This window comes from Vulpes lagopus, chromosome 22 (genome assembly GCF_018345385.1).
Source record: "Vulpes lagopus strain Blue_001 chromosome 22, ASM1834538v1, whole genome shotgun sequence".
Classification (NCBI taxonomy): domain Eukaryota; kingdom Metazoa; phylum Chordata; class Mammalia; order Carnivora; family Canidae; genus Vulpes; species Vulpes lagopus.
The window spans coordinates 11,954,545-11,976,855 of NC_054845.1; the positions used below are offsets into that span (position 1 = coordinate 11,954,545).

Sequence of the window (22,311 nt, forward strand, 5' to 3'; positions counted from 1 at the left end):
CTGGTTGCAGATCCTGGGAGCCACTCATGCCTCTGACCAACTGGATATAAGTTTGAAAGTTTTCACGACTCCCTCAGGTTCAGTAATTCATTAGACTCACAGAACTCACTGAGAACACTATACTTATAATTATGGTTTTATTATAGAGTGAGGTCTTAGAAGACATCTTGGAGGAGATGAAATATTCAGATTTTTCAAAGTTAGAGTTAAAAAACACAAAAATGATAGAAAAATTCAAATTTTGTGGAAATTACTCTGCCAACCACCATTCTCCATTCACAGTTCCCAGGCCCACTTACCAGATAAAGTTTTTACTTTTTTTTCAAGCCATCTTGAAGACCTTCTAGTTGTTACTAAGGTAAGAGGGGTTAGGTTAGGCTGGGATAAAAAGCTGGAGAAATGAGGAGACCCTAGACACTTTTAGCCACAAAAAGAACTCCCATTTATAGAGATACATTGAGATGGAAGGGGAGAAATGGGTGGTGGTTGATAATGAGAAAGAGTATCTAAGGAATTAAAAATCTTTAAGGAGGAAAGCATTTGCAGTTTGGGGATGGAGATAGTCCATCAGAGGATGGACATGGGTGAATTGAGTCTGGAGGATCAGAAGCCAGATCATGAAATGCCGTGTATGCATGGCTAATGGACTTTGATTTTTTTGTTGTGGAAGATGTGAGGCTCTACAAAAATTTTATACATGACAGTGTCATGATTAAGTTTGCTTTTTAAAAGTCCCTATAGTGGTATTAGGTTAAACTGGAAAGGGTTGAGACTGAAGGCAAGAAGTGCAGTTAAGGGGTAATTTTAATAATTCAGAGAAGAAGTCATTAGAGCTTTGGACCGAGGCATTGAACTTAAGAAAAGATGTGCTTTAATGCTCAGAAAGCATTAGTGCTTCATTATTAATACATACAGTTTCAGTGTTCTTCCTTATTAGCTAATTTGTAACAGGTTTATAAAGGTTGAAAAGTATTAAGTCTTGAACTCAAAATAAGATTACATATTGATATCTACTCATAAAAGAGTACTTTTGTGGTTTATGCTTAGAAGTGGTTTTATTTTAATAACTTGCAACTCCTTTAAATCATGAGCCTAAGGATTTCATGGAGTCAGGACTTGGGCCTTTGAATTCTTGGAATATTGAAATGAAGTCTAAAGTTTATAAGATGCACTTGTTATACATGTCTTTCTTGGGAGGTCATTTCTAAAAACTTTATGTAGACTTCTATTGCCACTGTGTTTATTTATTTATTTTTTAAAAAGATTTTTATTTATTCATGAGAGACACAGAGAGAGAGAGAGAGAGAGAGAGGCAGAGACATAGGCAGACGGAGAAGCAAGCTCCAAGCAGGGAGCCCAATGTGAGACTCAATCCCAGGACTCCAGGATCACACTCTGGGCCATAGGCAGGCGCTAAACTGCTGAGCCACCCAGAGATCTCCCTGCCACTGAGTTTAAAATAAGATGAAGGGGATCCCTGGGTGGCACAGCAGTTTGGCGCCTGCCTTTGGCCCAGGGCGCAATCCTGGGGTCCTGGGATCGAGTCCTGCATCGGGCTCCCAGCATGGAGCCTGCTTCTCCCTCTGCCTGTGTCTCTGCCCCCCCCCCATGTGTATCATGAATAAATAAATAAATCTTAAAAAAATAAAATAAAATATGATGAAAAATGCCATAACAGTGTTTTATTCATGATTTAGATGGTTTATTTAAAATTTTATTTCATATCTGATAATACTAAACCATGAATTTAGATTTTACTAATAGAAACGTTCTGTTTTTCAAGTGAATATACTATGTGCATGATATATAAAAGTGGTCTGTTCACCTTAAAGATAAAAAACACATAATCCTCATTTAAATTAAACTGACTTGATGGAACTTCTAAGACAATTCATGATGCAAGGCAAGGGATGCTTTTACCAGAATTTAAAGCCTTGCAATTTAAATTGGACTTTTTCCTGTGTTAGATGGAGACAACAATGGGCAGCTGCTTAATACAGACATTCAGTAGTCAAACAGAGGAGTGAAACAGAATTCTGGAGATTGGAAAATTTTAGCAAAAGGAGCTTAGAATTTGGGGGCAGCAAAGTCTAATGATGGGAAAATGCTTCCAAATTCTTAAATCCTCATCACATTAGGAATATGGCCAAAACTTTTAATTTTATCTACAAGTAATTTCTAACCAAATCCCAATTTTATAATGAACATAAACACAAGAATAGATTTCTCTTTTAGAAGCTAATTTTTTTCTGTCTAGTAAAAATGAAAATAGAGAATGGGACAACTAAGGAAAAAGGAACTAATCCTTTAAGTAGGATTGAAATATTGGGAAATCTGATGTAGGTTTCTTATTGACTTATGTTTTTGGAAAAGTCAGTAGGAATAGTTTAGTTTGGTCTTGAAAATCACTTCTATTTAAGTTTAAATCTTTATTATTTTGAAGTTACTGTGTTTTCTAATCACCTCTTTTTAGCTTTTTAGCAAGAAAAGTATATAAAAATGGGAGTTTTTCGGGTACCACTAAAAAAGAATGAAAGAATCCAAAGTATGAGTGAAGTGATGCCCAGACTAAAATGAAACATGTATTTTTGTGACATGATTATAGAATTTGGCAACCTTGGTAATGTGCTGTGTAATTGCTGTGTAATTAAGGGCTTTATTTTGTAAAGTACTTTGTGTTGTGGGATGGTTCTGAGAGAGGCTAAAAATATTATGTATATTTATATAACTACTGGTAATGTGTTTCAAATTTTTCTGCCTACAGTGAATGAAATAGCTTTAAACTTAGTGTAAAAATAATAGTAAATCTTCATATTAAGCATTATCTGAAGAAGAGACTAAAGTATGATTGTCATTTAATCATAGTAGCTCTTTATGGTGCTCCTTTGCGATTGGATATTTTTCTTTTTCTTTTTCTTTTTTTTTTTTTAGATTTTATTTATTTATTTGAGAGAGCTGGAGTGCAGAAGCAGGGGGGAGGGACAGAAGGAAAGGGATAAGCAGACTCCCCTACTGAGCAGGGAGCCTGATATCCTGGGATCATGATCAAAGACAGACACTTACTCAACTGAGCCATCGAGGTGCCCTGTTTGGGTACTTTTCTTAATAGAGATAGGAAAATTAGTATTCAGTGGCTTTATGGAAAGATTCTTAGGCTTTAGTGATTGTATGTTTAAAACATATTTTTATAGTTCTTTACATATTTTTAGGCTTTAGTGTTGTATGTTTAAACATATTTTTATAGTTCTTTACATATTTCATAGTTAAAAGTGCACATTGACCTTTTGGTTTCAGAACCCTGTGAAATAGGGCAGATGATACTACAATTTTATAGATTAGGGCATGTAAGGGATTATATGAAGTGCTTTGTGTTATAGAGGTGGAACTTAGTCTACAGGCCTTCTGACTTTGATTCTAGGGGAATTGTGTTATAAGAGTAACCAGTCACATCTGGTCTTGGCTTTTGTCCTTAAAGAACCAGATGGTCTTCTTACCCAGAAACCAGATGTCACAAAATATTGATATATTATTTTTTAAAAAGTTATTAATGCTCATGCGTAGGGTTTTTCATTTACCTGCTTATCTTTCTCCTTCCCATTTGCTGGTTATCTTCTCTCCCTCTTCTAACCACATGGCTTGGGGAGCCTTTAGTAGGTGAATATTGTTTAGTAAAGCAGTTGACAGATTTTTTTTTAATTTTTTAATTTATTTATGATAGTCACACACAGAGAGAGAGAGAGAGAGAGGCAGAGACACAGGCAGAGGGAGAAGCAGGCTCCCTACAGGGAGCCCGATGTGGGACTCAGATCCCGGGTCTCCAGGACAATTGGAGATATTATTTTTTTTTTTAAACTTTATTTTTTTAATTTATGATAGTCACGCAGAGAGAGAGAGAGGCAGAGACACAGGCAGAGGGAGAAGCAGGCTCCATGCACCGGGAGCCTGACGTGGGATTCGATCCCAGGTCTCCAGGATCGCGCCCCGGGCCAAAGGCAGGCGCCAAACCGCTGCGCCACCCAGGGATCCCCAATTGGAGATATTAAATAGATTCTCTAACTTCCTCTTTTCAGTGAGCCTCTTCTGAGGTAAGACTAACTTCTGTGCTCTACTAATCTAAAATGTCACACTGGTCATCTGGTGGTGCCTTGCAGAGAAAGCACAGAGCATCTGGAATAAAAGAGTTTCTTTAGGATTTGAGATAAAAATGCCAATTCCTTTAAAGTGCCAAAGATTTTGTTGTACTTAATCACCCTTCTTATTTTTTCCCCTTACAGGGTAGACGATGTGCCTCCAGGAATATCTCTACTTCCTGATAATATTCTGCAGGTTCTAAGGATCCAGCTGCTACAGTGTGTTCAGAAAATGGCAGATGGGTTAGAGGAACAACAACAAGCTTTGTCAATTTTGCTTGTCAAGTTCTTCATTATTCTTTGCAGGTATCTGGTACAAACAAACTAGTTACATGTTTTAAAAAATTATCAAAATAATGCATTTATTGATTATTAATGGTGTTCATATGGAGCTTTAAAGATTGAGTATATCTTTTATGAAAGGCTTTGATTTGTTATTGTGTTGGAAAGCTTTTTATTTATTTGTTTAATGTTTTATTTCTTTTAAGATTTTATTTATTAGAGAGCACAAGCAGTGGGAGGGGCAGAGGGAGAGGGACAAGTAGACTCCCCGTTTAGCAGGGAACCCAACACTGGGCTTATTCCCAGGATCCCAAGATCATGACCTGAGCTGAAGGTAGATGCTTCATTGACTGAGCCACCCAAGTGTCCTTAATGTTTTATTTCTTTATTTGAAGTGGGCTTCATGCTCAATATATGGCTCGAACACACTACCCCGAGGTCAGGAGTCTCATGCCCCAACGACTGAGCCAGCCAGGCCACCCCTATTGGAAAGCCTTTTAATTACCATACCTAGTTATAGAGCGATTCAATCAAGATTTTAAAAAAAAAAAAATTACTCTAAAAACAGTGACTGGAATTTTTACCTAACCAAGAATTTGTCACGGTGATATTTTCTGTGTGATCCTCACCTGTAAACATATGTACATTTTTACTACTGTGCATTATCATTTATGAAATGTATTTTTCTAATCTTTCATTTTATAATTTTACCAAAGTATAATTATTCTATAGCTTATATTTCCCGGTTTATAGATAATTAGGTCTGTGGCACTTAAATTTTGGTGTGCATAAATATCAACTGGGCAGCTTAGTAGGCATACAGAGCTTGAGCCTTATGAAAATTCTGACTCCAAAGAGCTCAGGCATTCAAATTTTTCACGACTTTCACGTTAACCTATATATACAAATTTAAGAACTGTTGGGTTAGGGGCATTGTATACCTCTTTAAAGTCTATCTTCTTTTTGGAAGCCATTTCCTATAATATATACTATTTGTTTTATAAATATTTTAGAATTAATTAGTAGACAAACAGGGACTTAATTTACTGTGCATTTATTTACCTTTCACTTAACTGCTCATGCATTTGACTGCAAAAATCACAGAAAGATTGAGCAATAATTGCTAAAATGTTTCTCCCCTAATTTAGGCTCTTCTAGAACTGTACACACTTTTCTGATTTTATACTCTTTATCATCCTTTCTATTTAGAAAAATAATACAAGAATTAAAGGGTTGAGGGGAAAAAGGATTTACTTAGGTGATAAAACATGAGTTGGTCTGTTGATCTACAATATTTTGTCCTATTAACTACTTAGTATAGTTTTACAGAAATCAGAAATCCTATAGATAAATAACTGTTTTAAATCCAATATGCTTAGCTCTTTTTAAAAAATTATTTATCTTAGAAAGAGCATGGGTGGCATGCATGCAATTGGGGGGGGAAGGGCAGAGGGAGAGAGCAAGAATCCCAAGTGGCCTCCAAGCTGAGTGCATCTTTTGGTTGATTTTTTTTTTTTTTTTTTTTTTTTTTACTAGGAGCTAATAATCTCTGATGAGAAATTTAATGTTTATTTTATTTTAAATTTAATGTTTAATAGCTGCCAATTACAGAATATGTTTCTATTTTTAGAGACTTCTCTGTTTAAAAAAAATTCCTTAAAATTTTTTAATAGGTTTTATGTTGTATAGCAGTTTAGTTTTATATAAAAATTTGGAAAAAATGCAGAGTTCCTATATGCTTCTTCCACTCCATTATTAACATCTTTCATTAGGGTGGTAAGTTTGTTACAGTTGATGAACTGGAAAGATATATCATTAACTGAAATCTGTAGAGTACATTAGAGTTCACTTTTTTACAGTTCTCTGAGTTTTGACAAATGCATGTTGTCTTGTATCCACCATTACAATATCTTACAGAATGATTTCATCACCTTAAAAATGCCCTGTATTCACTTTATTCATTTCTCTCATGTCATGCCCAACCTCTGGCAACCACTGATTTCTTTTTATTGTAACTAGTGTTGCTTTTCCAGAATGTCATATATGTGAAAACATACAGTGTGTACTGTTTTCAGACTGACTTCTTTCACTTAGCAATATAGATTTAAGGTTCTTCATGTCTTTATGTGGTTTGATAGTATCTTTTTTTTTTTAAAGATGTTATTTATTCTTGAGACACACACACACACACACACACACACACACGAGAGAGAGGCAGAGGCAGAGACACAGGCAGAGGGAGAAGCAGGTTCCATTCAGGGAGCCTGACATGGGACTCGATCTTGGGTCTCCAGGATCACGCCCTGGGCTGAAGGCGGCACTAAACCACTGAGCCATCCGGGCTGCCCAGTGTGTATCTTTTTATCACTGAATAATAATACTCAGTTTATGGATGTGCCACCTTTGTGTATTCATTTACCTAATGAAGGACATCTTTGTTACTTCTAGTTTTTGGCAGTTACCAATATGGCTGCTGTAAACATTTGTGTAGATTTTTGCATGGGCATAAGTTTTCAACTTGTTTGGAGCCTTGGGTAAATATTTTCATTCTGTCAGGACCTCTTCCCTTTCCCTGAGGCAGTACATCTGATTTATTCTCTCCATTCTGTTCCTTGGAACCTATGAGGGGAGGTCTTCATGCTCTGTCATTACTTTTTGGGGAATGTGGGTATCAACCTAGGCTTGGGGGCCTTTCTGCTCACCCCTTAGTATCTTATCCCTCTGCCCTCTGGCACAGCTTTTTTCTGCTCTTCGTTCATCTTTATCTGAGAAGCTATGTCCCTTGTGCTGTCTCTTTCTTGTCCTACCTGTGCCCTGCCCTCCAGCTTGTATTTAAGTCCCTGGCATGCCCCCCACTCCTAGGTTCCCCTCTGGTATCATGTCAGGCATTTTGCAGGGAAAAGCCCCTTAGGGAAAGATGGAAAGGACAAAAAATAAGTAAATTTCCACTGGTCCTCAGGTGAGCTAAGGATTTAAGTAAGGAAAAAAATAAATAGAAAAATAATTCTGTTATGAACATGAATATATCTTCAAGACCCTACTTTTGAGTCTTTGGGGTACATATCCAAAAGTGGACTTGCTGGATCATATGGTAATTGTATTTTTAATTTTTTGAGGAATTATAGACTATTTTTCAGATCAGTGGCTATAACATTTTACATTTCCATTGTTGGTACTCAAATATCTCAGTTATTCCATGTCCTTGCTAACGCATGTTGTTTTCTGTTTGCCTGCTGTTTCTTGTTTTGTTTTTTGTTTTGTTTTGGAAGAGGAGCAGAGAGAGAGGAGAAGAGATAGAATCTTAAGCAGGCTCTATACTAGGTAGGACTCCATCTCAACCTGAGCCAAAATCAAGAGTCAGATGCTTGGGATCCCTGGGTGGCGCAGCGGTTTAGTGTCTCCCTTTGGCCCAGGGCGCGATCCCGGAGACCTGGGATTGAATCCCATGTTGGGCTCCTGGTGCATGGAGCCTGCTTCTCCCTCTGCCTATGTCTCTGCCTCTCTCTCTCTCTCTCTGTATGACTATCATAAATAAATAAAAAATTAAAAAAAAAAAAGAGTCAGATGCTGAATTAACTGAGCTGCCCTGGTGCCCGTTTTTTTTTTTTTTTTTAAGATTTTATTTATTTAGTCATGAAAGACACAGAAAGAGAGAGAGGCAGAGACATAGGCAGAGGGAGAAGGAGGATCCCTGCAAGGAGCCTGATATGGGACTCCATTCTGGAACCCAGGCTTGCGCCCTGAGCCCAAAGCAGATGCTCAGCCGCTGAGCCACCCAGATGTCCGTCCGTCCGTCCTTCCTTCCTTCCTTCCTTCCTTTCTTTCTCTTTCTTTCTTTTTTTTTTTTAATACTAGCTAGCATCCTAATGGGTGTGAGGGACTATCTCATTATAGTTTTGATTGGCATTTCTCTAATGATTTTTTTTTCTCTAATGATTTTTGATGTTGACTATCTTTTTGTGTGTTTATTGGCCATTCACATAGTTCTTCAGAGAAATGTCTATTCAAGTCTTTGCCCAGTTTTGAATTTGGTTGATTTTTTGGATGTTTAGAATTAGGAACTCTCTCTATATACTGGATATTAATCCTTTGTCAGACATACGATTTGCAAGTGTTTTCTTCCATTTTGTGAGTTGCCTCTTTACTCTTTTAATAATGTCTTTTTTTATATAGTGTCTTTCAGTGCACAAAATTTTTCAGTTTTCATGAAGTCCAGTTTATTTTTACTTTTGTTACCTATACTTCGGTATCATATCCAAGAAGCCATTACTAAATTCAGTGTCATAACACTCTTGTACTTTATTTTCTTCTAAGAGTTTTATTGTTTTAAATCTTATACTTAGGTTCTTGATCCATTTGAGTTAATATTTTGTATACAGTTAATATTTTGTATACAGAGTAAAGTAAGGGTCCAGCTTTATTCTTTTGCATGTGGATATCCAGTTTTCCCAACATCACTCTTTGAAGACTTCCTTTCTGTATTGAATGGCAGCACCCTTGTCAAAAACATACATGTGAGGATTTATTTCTGGGATCTCTGTTTTATTCCATTTGTCTATATGTCTGTCTTTCTGCCAACATCACTGTTTTGATTATTATTGCTTTGTACTAGGGAATAAATCAGAAAGTGTGAGTCTTCCAGTTTGTTCTTATTTTTCAAAATTGTTTTGGCTATTTGGAGTCCTTTGGGATTCTATATGAATTTTAAGATGGGTTTTTCTGTTTCTGTAGAAAATATTTTTGGGATTTTGATAGGAATGGCATTGAATCTGTAGATTACTCTGGGTAGTATTGATAATTTAATAGTAAGATGGCCTCTGATCTGTGAACATGACATGTGGTTGCATTTATTTATGGCTTAAGATTTATTTCAGCAATTTTTTTTAGTTTTCATTTTATGCCTTACACTTCCTTGGTTAAATTAATTCCTAAGTATTTTATTCTTAATGCTGATATAAATGGAATTGTCTTCATGATAATCCTTTCTCATTATTGTTTATGTACAGGAATGCAGTTGATTTTTGTGTGTTGATTTTTTTATCCTACTACTTTACTGAATTCATTAATTCTAATGGTTTGTATCTAATTTTTAAAGTTTCTTTATATAAGATTATATTTGCAGGGAGATAAATTTTACTTCTTTTTTAATTTAGATGCTTTTTATTTCTTTTTCTTGTCTAATTGCTTTGGTTAGGCCTTCCAGTACTGTGTTGAATAGAAGCAGTAAAAATGACCATTCTTGCCTTGTTTCTGTCTTAGAGAAAAATCTTTCAGTCTTTCACCATAAAGTATATGTCTGCTGTAAAATTTTTATATATGGCTTTTTATTATGTTGGGGTGCTTTTGTCCCTGACCTTTTAAGTTCCCTGAAAGTTACTTCAGCCAGAGAGCAAGGGCTTGCAACAGTTGGGTGAGATATACTAACAATGGCTGCCTGCCTTTTTGCATTTCTGTGATCAGAAGCAGGAGTCAGTGATCAGAGCACACATCTCTGGTATTTGAAGGACCAGGGTTCTTCTGTCCACCTTGGTTCCTTTAAGGAAGCTGTTAGGGGAAGATGTACAGTCCTGCCCACCACATGGCTGGGGGTGGAGGTTGGGTGTTGCTACTGTGCTAATAATAGCTGAAGTTTACCAAAATTAACCAAAGTTAACTGTAGTTTACTGTCCGAGGTCTTCCGCTGGAAGTTGCCAGCATTCAGCAGACTTCAGAATTCCAGAATGAGTTATATCCAGTACAGTTGTTTTCTAGGTGTGGAGACAGATCCATGGTGATTCCTATTTTTCCATCTTCCTAGAATCTTCCATAGGGTCTTTGAGCTTTACCTCGCCTTTACTTTTTTCTCAAAAAAGTCATGCCAGTCTGACTTCTTATATGAAGAACTTGGTTAATTCCATTGTTTTTCCTTTTCTTTTAGCATCAGTTGTATTTTAAAGGTTTTTTTCAATTTCACAATGTCTCAGAACAGAAGATTAATAGATTTTAGTTTATTATTCTAAGAAAAAGATTGATGATGTTAGTTATAGGAAAATGTTAGCATTATGTGTCCTATCTTGTCTTATAAAAGTGGTATAAAAATGAGGACCATATTTTAATTAAACACCAAGCACTTATTGACCCACTCACTGCTTTAAACAAGAGATTATATTATGCCCTCGTAGGAATGTACAGATGCTGGGTCTTTCTATCAAGGCCTTTCAATGTATTTTATCTATATCTAGATATCTGGATATAAAGGAACTGAAATTTCAAAAAGCAAAGTGAAAACCCTAAAACTGTACATGTGTTATAATAGCAGGAATATGTATAAAAACCAAACTAAGGATCTATATACAAAAAAAAAAAAAAACCTGAAAAGAAATAATTCAAAATGTAAATAGTTGCTAACTGTTGAGTTGTAGGAATATTTATGATTTTTTGTTTCTCTTTTGTTTCCACCTTGTGATATTTTTCACTTTTTCTGTAACAAATAATTGCTAATCAGCATGTATTTCTCTTAAACATTTTGTTTACAGTAGTTAAATGGTGCTTGAAGTATGTTTCACATTCTTAGTGGAAAATTAGTTATGTAAACCATATCGATTTTAAGTTTTAATGAATGTCATTCATATTTCATTTTCCAACATGTATTTTCAAAAATCAACCTGAATACATGAGCATACACTTTTGTTACTATTTATACGTAATTAGTATTCTTTTCTTTCTCACAGAAATCTCTCCAATGTGGAAGAAATTGGGACTTGCTCATATATTAATCATGTCATCACTATGACAACACTCTATATTCAGCAAGTAGGTGAATTAATATATTCCTTTTGTTGCTTTACTGAGAGTAACTAAGTTTTACTTTTTTTTAATATTTACTATTAGTAAAGTTAAATGTTTTTAGAGGAGATAATAAGTGAATTAAAATTACTGTTAGGTACTATATATTTCAGACATCTTAAATGTTTTATCTAAAAGTAGGAAGCAATAATTAATATACTTATTTTAATTAAAAATTAAAGTTTTATAAATGGCTTTTTATAATGACATAATTTGTCAATATATGTATTATATATTATTACTATCAAATAGCCCTCTTAGTGAAAAGATACTTGCTTTTGTTACTCATTTGAAACTCTTCCTAGAAAAAAAAACAAAAAGAAACTCTTCCTAGGCCATATTTAAAATTTAAAAAATTATATCCAGTCCATATGATTAACTGACCCTTTAGACTCAATTGGATTCAGGTTTATTTGAATAAAAATGATTTATTAGATTATTAATGAAACATGTTGCCTTTTAATGATGTAGATAAGAATGTTATTCCATTTCATATTTTTAACTAAATATAATTTTTTGTTTACTTTCAGTTAAAAAGCAAAAAAAAAGAAAAGGAATTGGCAGATCAGACATCTATTGAAGAATTTGTGATCCATGCACTGGCGTTCTGTGAAAGTTTATATGATCCATATCGGAATTGGAGGCATAGAATTTCAGGGTATGTCTTCTAAATCATATTGCTCATTTAAAACCTGAATGTCAAAAAACAAAACAAACCAAAACAAAAAAATAAAACCTGAATGTTATTAAATATTTGTAATTTTTTAGTGTAGGTCTTATTCTCATGACAGAAATATGTAAGATGTGTATAAGACCCCTATCTCTATCTCTGAGATAGAGAACTGTGCTGGAAGTAATGAATTAGTGAAAGTGGCCACCTCCAGATAATAAATTTACTCTGAACCTTTTTTTTATAATGCAATTGAATGCTAAGAATCTGATAGGAATATTTCAAAGTACAGTAACATCAAGTAGAGTATACATATTTTTCAAGGAAGTTCTCTTTTTTTAAGCTTCTTTCATAGTATGAAATGATTTTTTAACAGTATTTTGTCTGGGGCAGCCCCGGTGGCGCAGTGGTTTAGCGCCACCTGCAGCCTGGGGTGTGATCCTGGAGACCCGGGATCGAGTCCCACGTCGGGCTCCCTGCATGGAGCCTGCTTCTCTCTCTGCCTGTGTCTCTGCCTCTCTTTTGCTCTCTCTGAATATATAAATAAATAAATCTTTAAAACAAAACAAAGCAAAAAAAACAATATTTTGTCTGCTTTGTGTGTGTGTGTGTGTGTGTGTGTGTGCGCGCGCGAGTGCGCATGCATGCCTGGAAAAAATTTTATTATAAGCAGTTACCTCATGTGATTTTAGAGCCGGACAAGCCCAAATCTTCAATAAGGGCTGTCAGGCTTGTGACCCAGGAAAGCTAAAGCCCGGTTGCAATCTGAAAGCTGGCAAATAGAAAGCCAGTGTTCTTGTTCTAGTCCAAGTGTAGTCAGGCTGGAGACACTAAAGTGATGATGGAGGTGAAGTCCAAAGACAGTCTGCTGAAGAATTCCCCTTTGCTTAGAGAAGCTAATTTTTTTGTTCTACTCAATCTTTTCGCTGATTGATTGAGGCATTTTGTAGCCAGTAACCTCCTTTATTCATATTTCACCAGTTTAAATGTTAATCTCATCCAAAAACACCCTCCCAAGTTGACACATTAAATCAACCATCACATTGTTCTAATACTTTTCTTGACTGTTCATTAACAGGAAGGAACTAATGACCTTCTGAATACTTCCTTTTTTCCTCCCACCCCACCATAGGAACAGCTTGAACCATAGTAAATAGGTACTTACTGTCTAGCAGGAGTCCTGCTTTAAAGAATAGATACAAATAATTTGTACTTATTTAAATCAAAAAACCTAAGCAGTACCTAGCTTTTTCTTTCAGTGCACTTACGTTGTTGGGAATTCATTTCTCTAAAATTTGTGTCAAGTAAACAGTTCTTCTATAAACAATTTACTTAGTATTGAATACTTCCTTGTCTGTTGAGCTTTAATAGATCTCTTTTCCCCAGAGAGAAAGTGCTTTGAATTTTCTTTGGCAAAGATATTTTATCAGTCAGGATAAGACAGATGATGTTGCAATAACAAATAAGAGATTAGAATAACAAAGGTTTATTTCTTGTTCATGCTGTTTGCCATCATTGGCAAGAAACCCTCAGTCATCACAGTCACACAAGTCCCAAGCTGACAGAGCAGCAAGCATCTAAGGCTTTGCTAGTTACCACATGGGAGAAAAGCTCTGAAATATCTCACGTTAGCAATTTAATGCTCTCATCTGGTCATGACACATTTTGTTTTCATTCAGAACTCATTGGTCAGAATTAATCCCGCATCACCATCTACCACAGTGAGATCAAGAAGTTCCACTTTGTGACTAGAAGGGGTAGGCATTAAAGTAATTGGCAGACTGTACTGTCACTACCTTTCGCTTCTGCCTGAGCACTGCTCATGACTCTTTGAAGATTGTAAGAGGCACATAACAGCGTTCCATTTGTAGCCTTTCTACTCATTTATCACTTTGGTTCTTGACTAATCCATGTTCTCTCTCTCTCTCTTTTTTTTTCCCCAAAAGGCTTTATTATTTACAGAAGTGAGGGAATCCTTCTTGTCTACTGCTTTCTCATTGCTGCCAGGACATTGCTTAGCTCCTCTCCCCTTTTGGTATGGACATGTGTCTCCATACTTTATTTTTCTTGATGAGCTTGAGGGTGCTCTTGTCCTTGGAGACCTTGCACAGCTCTGTGGCATAGTGCTCACATGGGGCGAAGCCACAAACGTCTTGATCATGTCCTGCATAAGCTTGGTGTGCTTGGTCAGGTGCCCATGATGGTGGCTGTTGCCTCGGCTTGCTCACATTCTTTGTCACCTTGTAGCCCTTGTTGAGGCCCATGTCCATAGGGTTGGAGACCTATGGCTACTGCTCCTCCATGGCTTTCCTGGTGGAAGCCAATATTCTCTATTTTGACATTAATGCTAGGGATTTCAGGAAATTATATATCTTTTTTCACTCTTGGTACTTCCCCATCCTCCGCCTCAGATCTGTCAGTAATGGCAAATCTAAGATAATGTTTTAAGTTTTGAAATAATGACAAATAGTTTTTCTTTATAGATAGCAAGACATATAGAGAGGAACATGAGATTAGTCTGAAAATGACAGAGAAGAGGCTTTTAGAGAAATCTTAAGAAGAAGAAAAATGAAGTTAAAGATGGGAGGAGAGAAGATATAAAAAAGTAGATCTGACAACAAATTAAAACAAAGTTGGTAAATGAAAACAAAAACAACTTTGAGAAACAAAAACAAGAAGAAATTTAAATACTATAGTACAGAAAGAGAATTCTACATGTATAAGGTGACAACAGGAAGAGGAACAAAGAATAGAGGATGAATGGTGAGATTTCATGAATGTGTGCAATAATATACATGCCAGGAATTATGCTGGAAGCTGTCCCTGTATTATCCCTAATAGGCATAACAATTTTACTGATAATAGTAGGAAATGCTTCAGAGGTAACTGGTAAAGCAGAGGTTTAGACTTGGATTTCTTTGACTTCGATAGAGAAATGAAACATACTACAAATAATCCATGTAATTAGAAAAAAATCTATAGCTCATGGGAGACCTAAACAAGGGAGCAATAGCAATAACTTACATCTTATGTCTTAATCTAATTCTGAAGTTAAGTGTAACATAGAATGTACATATTTTCTAATTTATTGTGTTTTTTGCTTACCAAAACGACTAAAAGAGATTAGAACAAATATAAATAAAAATTATTCCAAATATAGAGCCATTTAAAAGTATGTTTCCTTGGGTGCCTGGGTGGCTCAGCTGGTTAAGTATTCAACTCTTGGTTTCAGCTCAGGTAGTGATCTCAGGGTCCTGGCATTGAGCTTTGTGTTGGGCTTTGTGCTCAGCAGGGTGGTGTTCATCTCTGTGTATTTTGATTTAATCATTAATAGCTTAGTTTTGATCCCCTTTGTATCATCTTACATATTTAGAAAGATGTTTCGTGGGGCATGTGGGTGGCTCAGTCAGGTAAGGATCTGCATCTGGCTCAGGTCATGATCCTGGAGCCCCACATCAGGCTTCTTGCTCTTTAGGGAGTCTGGTGCTTGCTTCAGCAGCACATATACTAAAAAATTGTAGGGAGTCTGCTTCTCCCTCTCCCTCTCCCTCATGTGTGTGTGCGCATGCTGTCTCTTGCTTACTCTCAAATAAAATCTTAAAAAAAAAAAAAAGGTTTTCTTAAGTGGAACTAAAATAGATGTAGGAAAAGCATTCCTCCCTGAAAAGGACTTAATCATTCAAGCATTTATTTAAAAATATATTTATTGAGTTTCTACTTTGTGCCTAGTGTAGGTACAGTAGGACTCATTACCTGCCCAAAGAGAAAAACAATTTAATTAGACTAAGTTATGCCCTGGGGCTCCTTCTGGCCAAATCTGGGACAATGTATATATGAAAATAATTAATTGCCATAAAGAATTATGAATGGAGCACCTGCCTGGCTCAGTAGAGCATGTGACTCTTGTTCTCAGAGTCATGGATTTGTGCTCCACGTTGGGCGTAGAGTTTACTTAAAAAATATATATATATAAATCATTGGGGGAAAGGGAATTAATGAGTCCATACCAGTGATAGATGATAGATAGGTTGATGGATGGATTGATAGATAAGATGAATGGTTGGATGGATGGATGGATGGATAGATAGATACATAAAGGGAGAAGAGGACTCTTGCTTATAGTAGAAGGCCACGTGCCAATTAGTAAATACTAATTGGAAAAAAAAATCAACATTTTACACAAATTATAGGAAAGATATGGATCAGGTTGCTAAATCTAGGGGAAGTTTTGATAAGCAGCATGATTTTTGCATGGTTTTAAAATGTTTACCCACAGATTACTTACTCGTTGCAAAGGAAAAATTAGTAATTATTTTGTATAGTACTGGGTAGTACATTGACTGGATGATCAAAATTGCCATCAGTGAGAAGCAGATGGACATCCGTGCCTCTGTGATACTCTTGCTTTTATAGTATCCAACCATGAATGTATAAGCTGAATCTAATTGTATGGAAACATCAGACAAACCCAAAATGAAGAACATTGTAATGAATTAAAGGAGGGAATATGGGACAACATTCTTTAAAAATGTCATAAAGGTTGTGTAAATATTTCAGATTGAGGAAGGGAAAAGATATATGACAGCTAAATGTAATATCTGGACAGGAAGTTGTACTGAGGGGCAAGAAAATGCTATAAAGGATACTGATGTATCAGTTGATGAAACTGGATTATGAAATGATAGATAAATGTATTAATGTTAAATGTATTGAAATTTATAATTATACTATGTTGTGTAAAACAGTATCTGTATCCTTAGCAAATCTTAACTAAAGTACTTAGGAGTTAAAATGCCGGAATATACATAATTTCCTTTTAAATGTTCTGAAAAATAGGGCAGCCCGGGTGGCTTGGTGGTTTAGCACCGCCTTCAGCCCAGGGCATGATCCTGGGGACCCAGGATTGAGTCCCACATTGGGCTCCCTGCATGGAGCCTGCTCTTCCCTCTGCCTGTGTATCTGCCTCTCTGTGTCTCTCATGAATAAATAAATAAAATCTTTAAAAATAAATAAATGTTCTGAAAAATATACATAATTTCATTTTAAATGTTCTGAAAAAATACATTTCGTATGTAGGTGTGCATACATATATGCATAATATGTGTGTAAAAATATGTGTGCACTTTATAATAGGAGAGAATAAACAAATGATAAAGGATTTGGGATAAAATTTTAACAATCAACCTGGGTAAGATACATTTGAAGTACTTTATACTATTTTTATTCTTGCAACTTTTGCAAGAGGTTAAATTTATTTCTAGATTAGAAGTTAAAGAAAAATAGGCACATCTGAGGCATGATGGCAGCACAAAACAGAAGCACAAAATAATTGACCAAGGACATGAACTTAGAAAACTGAAACGCAAAATGTTTTGCAGCCCTCATAAGTTGGTATGTATTAGCATCTGCTAGGTACCAGATGCTTGACCCAAATATCAGATAATAGTGCAATGAGGAAGTATGCTGTGTTCTAAAACTAGTATAAGACTAAGTTCAGTTTTAGCTGTTCTGGCTTTTCCAATTGAAAATGTGTAGTACAAACTACTCATGACTTAATGTTTGTGATACATATAATAGTTTCCACCCTTTTTATTAATGTTAGTATATTAAATGTTACTACAACACTAATGGTAATTATTTATGTTCATATGTTACATCTAATACAGGGCCTTTAGAATTAGTCCTTAATCACAGATTGCAGGAGTACATTTTCATTATGTTACTATAGTGAGAATGTTTGCTGTTTGTAGCACAGGATATTTGGATAGGATAGATCTAATCAGTTAGTTCATAGCATAACTTTAAAAAATGTGCAAAATGTAAACAATGTAAATAATTTCATAGAAAAACTTAACTGAAAGCTAAATCATCCTTTTAAAATTAATTTTTCTACCACATTACTGAATTTTTTTAACATCATGACTAAATTTTCAGTTTGAAATTCCAGCAATATTTATATTCTCTTAAAGGCATAAAAAAAATCTCTATACTAGTCTTAATTAAATAGAAATATCCAGTAATGTTCTAGGATATTATGTTTGAATTTAAAATAAATAAAAAATCTGATCATTCATCTGCCTTCTCCACAACGAAAATAGTCACAGATTTGAAAAGCAGAGCAGTAGCAAATAGTGTCTAATACGATTTCTAGTGAATCTGGATATTAGATCTGGATCTTAGAACTCTTAAGTCTGTCATTACTGAATCCAGCTGTGTCTATCTTACTTGGCTTATTCTGTGACCAATTGACTTTTCTTTCTAGCTTTGACTATAAGGAAAATAATTTTAGTATCTCAGTTATGGTTGTTAAGTCATATTAATCCATTGCTTTATCAGTATATCATATATAGATGTATACAATTTCTGTGTGGCTGTCTGTCAAATATTTTTCATTTTTGTTAGCTTTATATTACAATGTTAAGAGTTTTTCAGGATATGAAAAAAATGAGTTTTTTGGTTTTTGTTTAATTTTCAGCAATCAGTCGGATGTATCACTGTAACAATAGTCTCTATTACCCAATCCCCACACTGCTATACCCATCTAAGAGACTCATTTTATGTTGAATTGAAATGATCTTGGTAAAAGCACGTGCTATTTGTGTTGGCTTTACCAAAGTCTGTAGAAATATTTCAGCCATCAAAACTAGTGGGAATTGTCATTAAAAATAAAAATAATCCTAGCCTATACTAGATCTACATTAAGTTAAAATGGAAGAAGGCAGTGGAATGGATTGTATCCAGATAAAATTTCAGAAAGTGGCAAAGAATGGCCTGATTTCTGATGAGTTTTATTTGCATTGTGGTAATAAGCTATAGCCTTAGATGTCAAATTAGCAGTACTGCTGAACAAATAACTACATATTGGAAATTTTAAATGCCTAGTTCCTTTTATTTGGAGACTTAACCTGGCTGCTTTGTTGCACTGTTGTTAAGCATTTAAAAATTTTTTGCTTATGTCAGAAGAAATCCTTTCATTGGTGAGCATTTAAATTATAGGTGAGACTTCCTTTTCAAGATTATGCCAATCCTAGAGATTACTGTAATATTATTATTATTGTAATATGTATTCAGTATACAAATAAAAATTAATGTGTTAAATTTATTTTATAATTGTTTCTGTAATTATTGCCATCTTGCCCATGTTATAATATGGTATTTTTTTTATAATATGGTATTAATTTTTTTTAACTTCTTTTTAATGATAGACGAATCCTTAGTACTGTGGAAAAGAGCAGACAGAAATATAAACCAGCTTCTCTCACAGTGGAGTTCGTCCCTTTCTTTTATCGTAAGTATTAATACTACTTTCTCTTTGATTTTGATGTTATTCTGATTACTTTTTATTTTTTATTTTTTATTTTTTATTTATTTTTTTGATTACTTTTTATTTTTATATTCATTTTCTGATTCTACTTTATTCAGCTTTGTGTATGTGTGAGATAAAGATTGTAAGAACCTATCACTGGAGTACTTGATTCATATTTTGCTATGATTATTCTTCCTCTAATTTACTGTTCTGAAAATGGTTTTGTTTTGTTTGAGAACAGCCTAATATGTCTGTAGTATAGACCTTCAGAGTTTTTGGTGAAATAAACTTAAGGGGGATATGGGGGCCCAGCTGGTTCATGGCTACTGCCTGGGAGCCTGAGGCCAGGGCCTCTTGCCCAGGGGTTACCCTGCTGGGCTGTGAGCTGGTGGTGGGCTCTGGAATGAGGCTTCCCTTTTGCCAGTTGGGGCTCTGTAGAGCTGAGTGCAGCCTGGGCCCAGGCCATGTTTGGGATAGGGGGCTAATAGGCCCACTTACCTTGCAGGTGAATGGTGTAGGGGTGATGGTGATAGGCCCCTTAGAGAGCTTTGCATTTTTGGTCTTTTCGCTTCTGATACAGAATTTGATGTGTGGTTGGATTTTATTATCATGAATGAAGAGTTCCAGTTATTAAAAATTTTATGGACAGGTACTCCCAGGAGAGTTATAGACATGGGACATAATAAACACACCTACATGCCTTTTTGTAACGAATATATTTCTTTGGTAGAAAAGTATATTGGAGAACATTGGCTAGAGGAGATTTCTAGATTTATTTTTTTTTTTTTTTTTTTTTTTTTTTTTTTTTTTAATTTTTATTTACCTATGATAGTCACAGAGAGATAGAGAGAGAGGCAGAGACACAGGCAGAGGGAGAAGCAGGCTCCATGCACCGGGAGCCTGACGTGGGATTCGATCCCGGGTCTCCAGGATCGCGCCCTGGGCCAAAGGCAGGCGCCAAACCGCTGCGCCACCCAGGGATCCCAGATTTCTAGATTTAAAAAAAAAAAATTATTTATTTATTAATGAGAGAGAGAGAGGGGGTGGGGGACACAGGCAGAGGGAGAAGCAGGCTCCATGCAGGGAGCCCGACGCGGGACTTGATCCCAGGTCCCCAAGATCAGGCCCTGGGCTGAAGGTGGCGCCAAACCGCTGAGCCCCCTGGACTGCCCAGATTCCTGGATTTAACATGGCAACTTGCACAGCAACTTTGCAACACTGTAAAGATGAAGTAGCTGGTGACATACTCAACAGCTGTTTATGTTTACAGAATTTCTGGCTTTTAAAGAAATATTTCTTGGCAGTAGAGTAGAAAAAGAAGGCTGGAAACTGGTTTAGTGGTGACTTTGTTGTGCGAATCATTTTTAGCAGCTTCCCAGACCTATCTGAGGCCCTGTGGTCCACCTCTGGACAGTGAAATCTTTCTGCATATGCCAGCCCACTAGACTGGGGGAGGCTAAGGCTGATGCGACAGGAGAATACATCCTGGAAAGAACCACTCGGTTTTGCAGCTGTTCATTAGTGTTAATTATTATTGGGTCAAAGAGAAAATTACCTGACCCTCTTGGGACCTGTTTCTCTTGAAATACCTTGTATTTAATAACTACCCCCTTGTAGTAGATCCCTTTCTCAGGGCCTTTTGAGTCAGGCTCTTTTAGAGCAATCCCAAGGCCAACATTCCACCTGGGGGTCTCTTCCCCAGCATACCTTTCAGTGTGTCAGTGTTTGAAAAACTAACTACTATCACCAATCTTCTTTACCCCAGCAGCGTGTGCATGTCCCAACAGTCATTTTGTACACTCAGGTTTTTATATGCATCAAAGTTTCAATCCTGCACCTCAGTGGTATTTTTCACTGGGAGTATTTATCCAGGATATTAAGTCAGCTGATCATCTTGAAATTTTTAAAACTTCTACTATAGCAGTCTTGGTTGTAGGAATCAACTGAGAGTTGACTGAGTGTCCTTTACCCAAAAGCTACATGTGAACATCAGTTTCTAGTCTTGTATTTACAGTCCTTGTATCACTATCTTGTGCTGATCTTGACATAGTCCCACTGTTTCTTGAATTCCTTTTAAACATTTTTGAAAAAATATTTTTATAGGGGAATTCTCAAGCTGACCTCTAGTGAGTGTAATTTTCAAACTTCATGATTACCCACTTAAAGTTCAAAGTAATATATGCTGTGTGCTTTTTAGTTGTTAGTACTATTGAAGCAAAAATGCTTTGTGCTTTAGTGTTTCTGTTTTAGTGGACACCAATAAATGTATACTTACCCTGGAGGTAAGTTAAAAGGTATCGTTTTCTTATAGCATGATAAGTGTTGTGTAGGTTTGCCAAAGCCCTTTCTGTATAAATCATTAGGTTTTCTGTTGAGGTAAGGAGTTCCTTTTTCCTGTCAAAAATTTACCAAGATGGTTTCCATGGGTGTAACTAGCTCAGCAGAGTAGGATATAAAAACAGTTACTGGTTGTCTGTTTGCTTTGATTCAGTACAATGTTTGATAGAACATTACTAGAAAACATGATGTCACATCTCTAGAAAGAAGAAAAACATACTAGTTGAATTCCCAATGTATTTTCTTTCTTTCTCTAGCCATATGTGTGTGTGTGTGTGTGTGTGTATGTATATATATGTATATGTATGTATATATATGTATATGTATATATACATACACACATATAAAATAAAAATTTTAAATAAAAATTTATATTTGTATTTATTATATTTATTATAATTATTAATAATTTTTAAACCTTTTTAAAGTAAAAATTCTGTACCAACTTTTCACTTGGCTGTTCTGGTTTAAAGGATAAGGTATAGGTTATGTGTTTTTTGCTGATGTGACACCTATTAAATATTTTTTGTTGTGACTTAAACTTAAGAGATTTGGCTACTATATATGTGACTTATGTGAATTTTAGATTTTCTTAAAAAAATGATTTAAGGTTAATATAGAAAATATTGCAGAATATATAAAAGGAGTATCTTGTGTTTCCTACTCACATATGTCAGATATTAACATTTTGTCGTGTTTGCGTTAGTTCTCTTTTCTTTTTTTTCCCTAAGAATTAAAACAAGACAGAAATAATCTTTTGT

The 22,311-nt window shown here is 35.5% G+C and overlaps 1 protein-coding gene across 7 annotated transcripts in view; it reads left to right on the top strand.

The window, feature by feature from the left end:
• Positions 1-22,311, top strand: part of NBEAL1 (neurobeachin like 1) — a 188,017-nt gene that overhangs the window by 31,000 nt on the left and 134,706 nt on the right. For 6 of the 7 annotated variants that reach the window (XM_041737494.1, XM_041737498.1, XM_041737495.1 and 3 more), the window contains exons 4-7: positions 4,275-4,436; positions 11,123-11,204; positions 11,768-11,895; positions 19,113-19,195. In XM_041737494.1, the coding sequence (XP_041593428.1) occupies positions 4,275-4,436; positions 11,123-11,204; positions 11,768-11,895; positions 19,113-19,195 (455 nt within the window). Of the gene's footprint in view, positions 1-4,274; positions 4,437-11,122; positions 11,205-11,767; positions 11,896-19,112; positions 19,196-22,311 lie in introns of those variants that run through there. The other variant, XM_041737500.1, reaches the window with a different exon arrangement.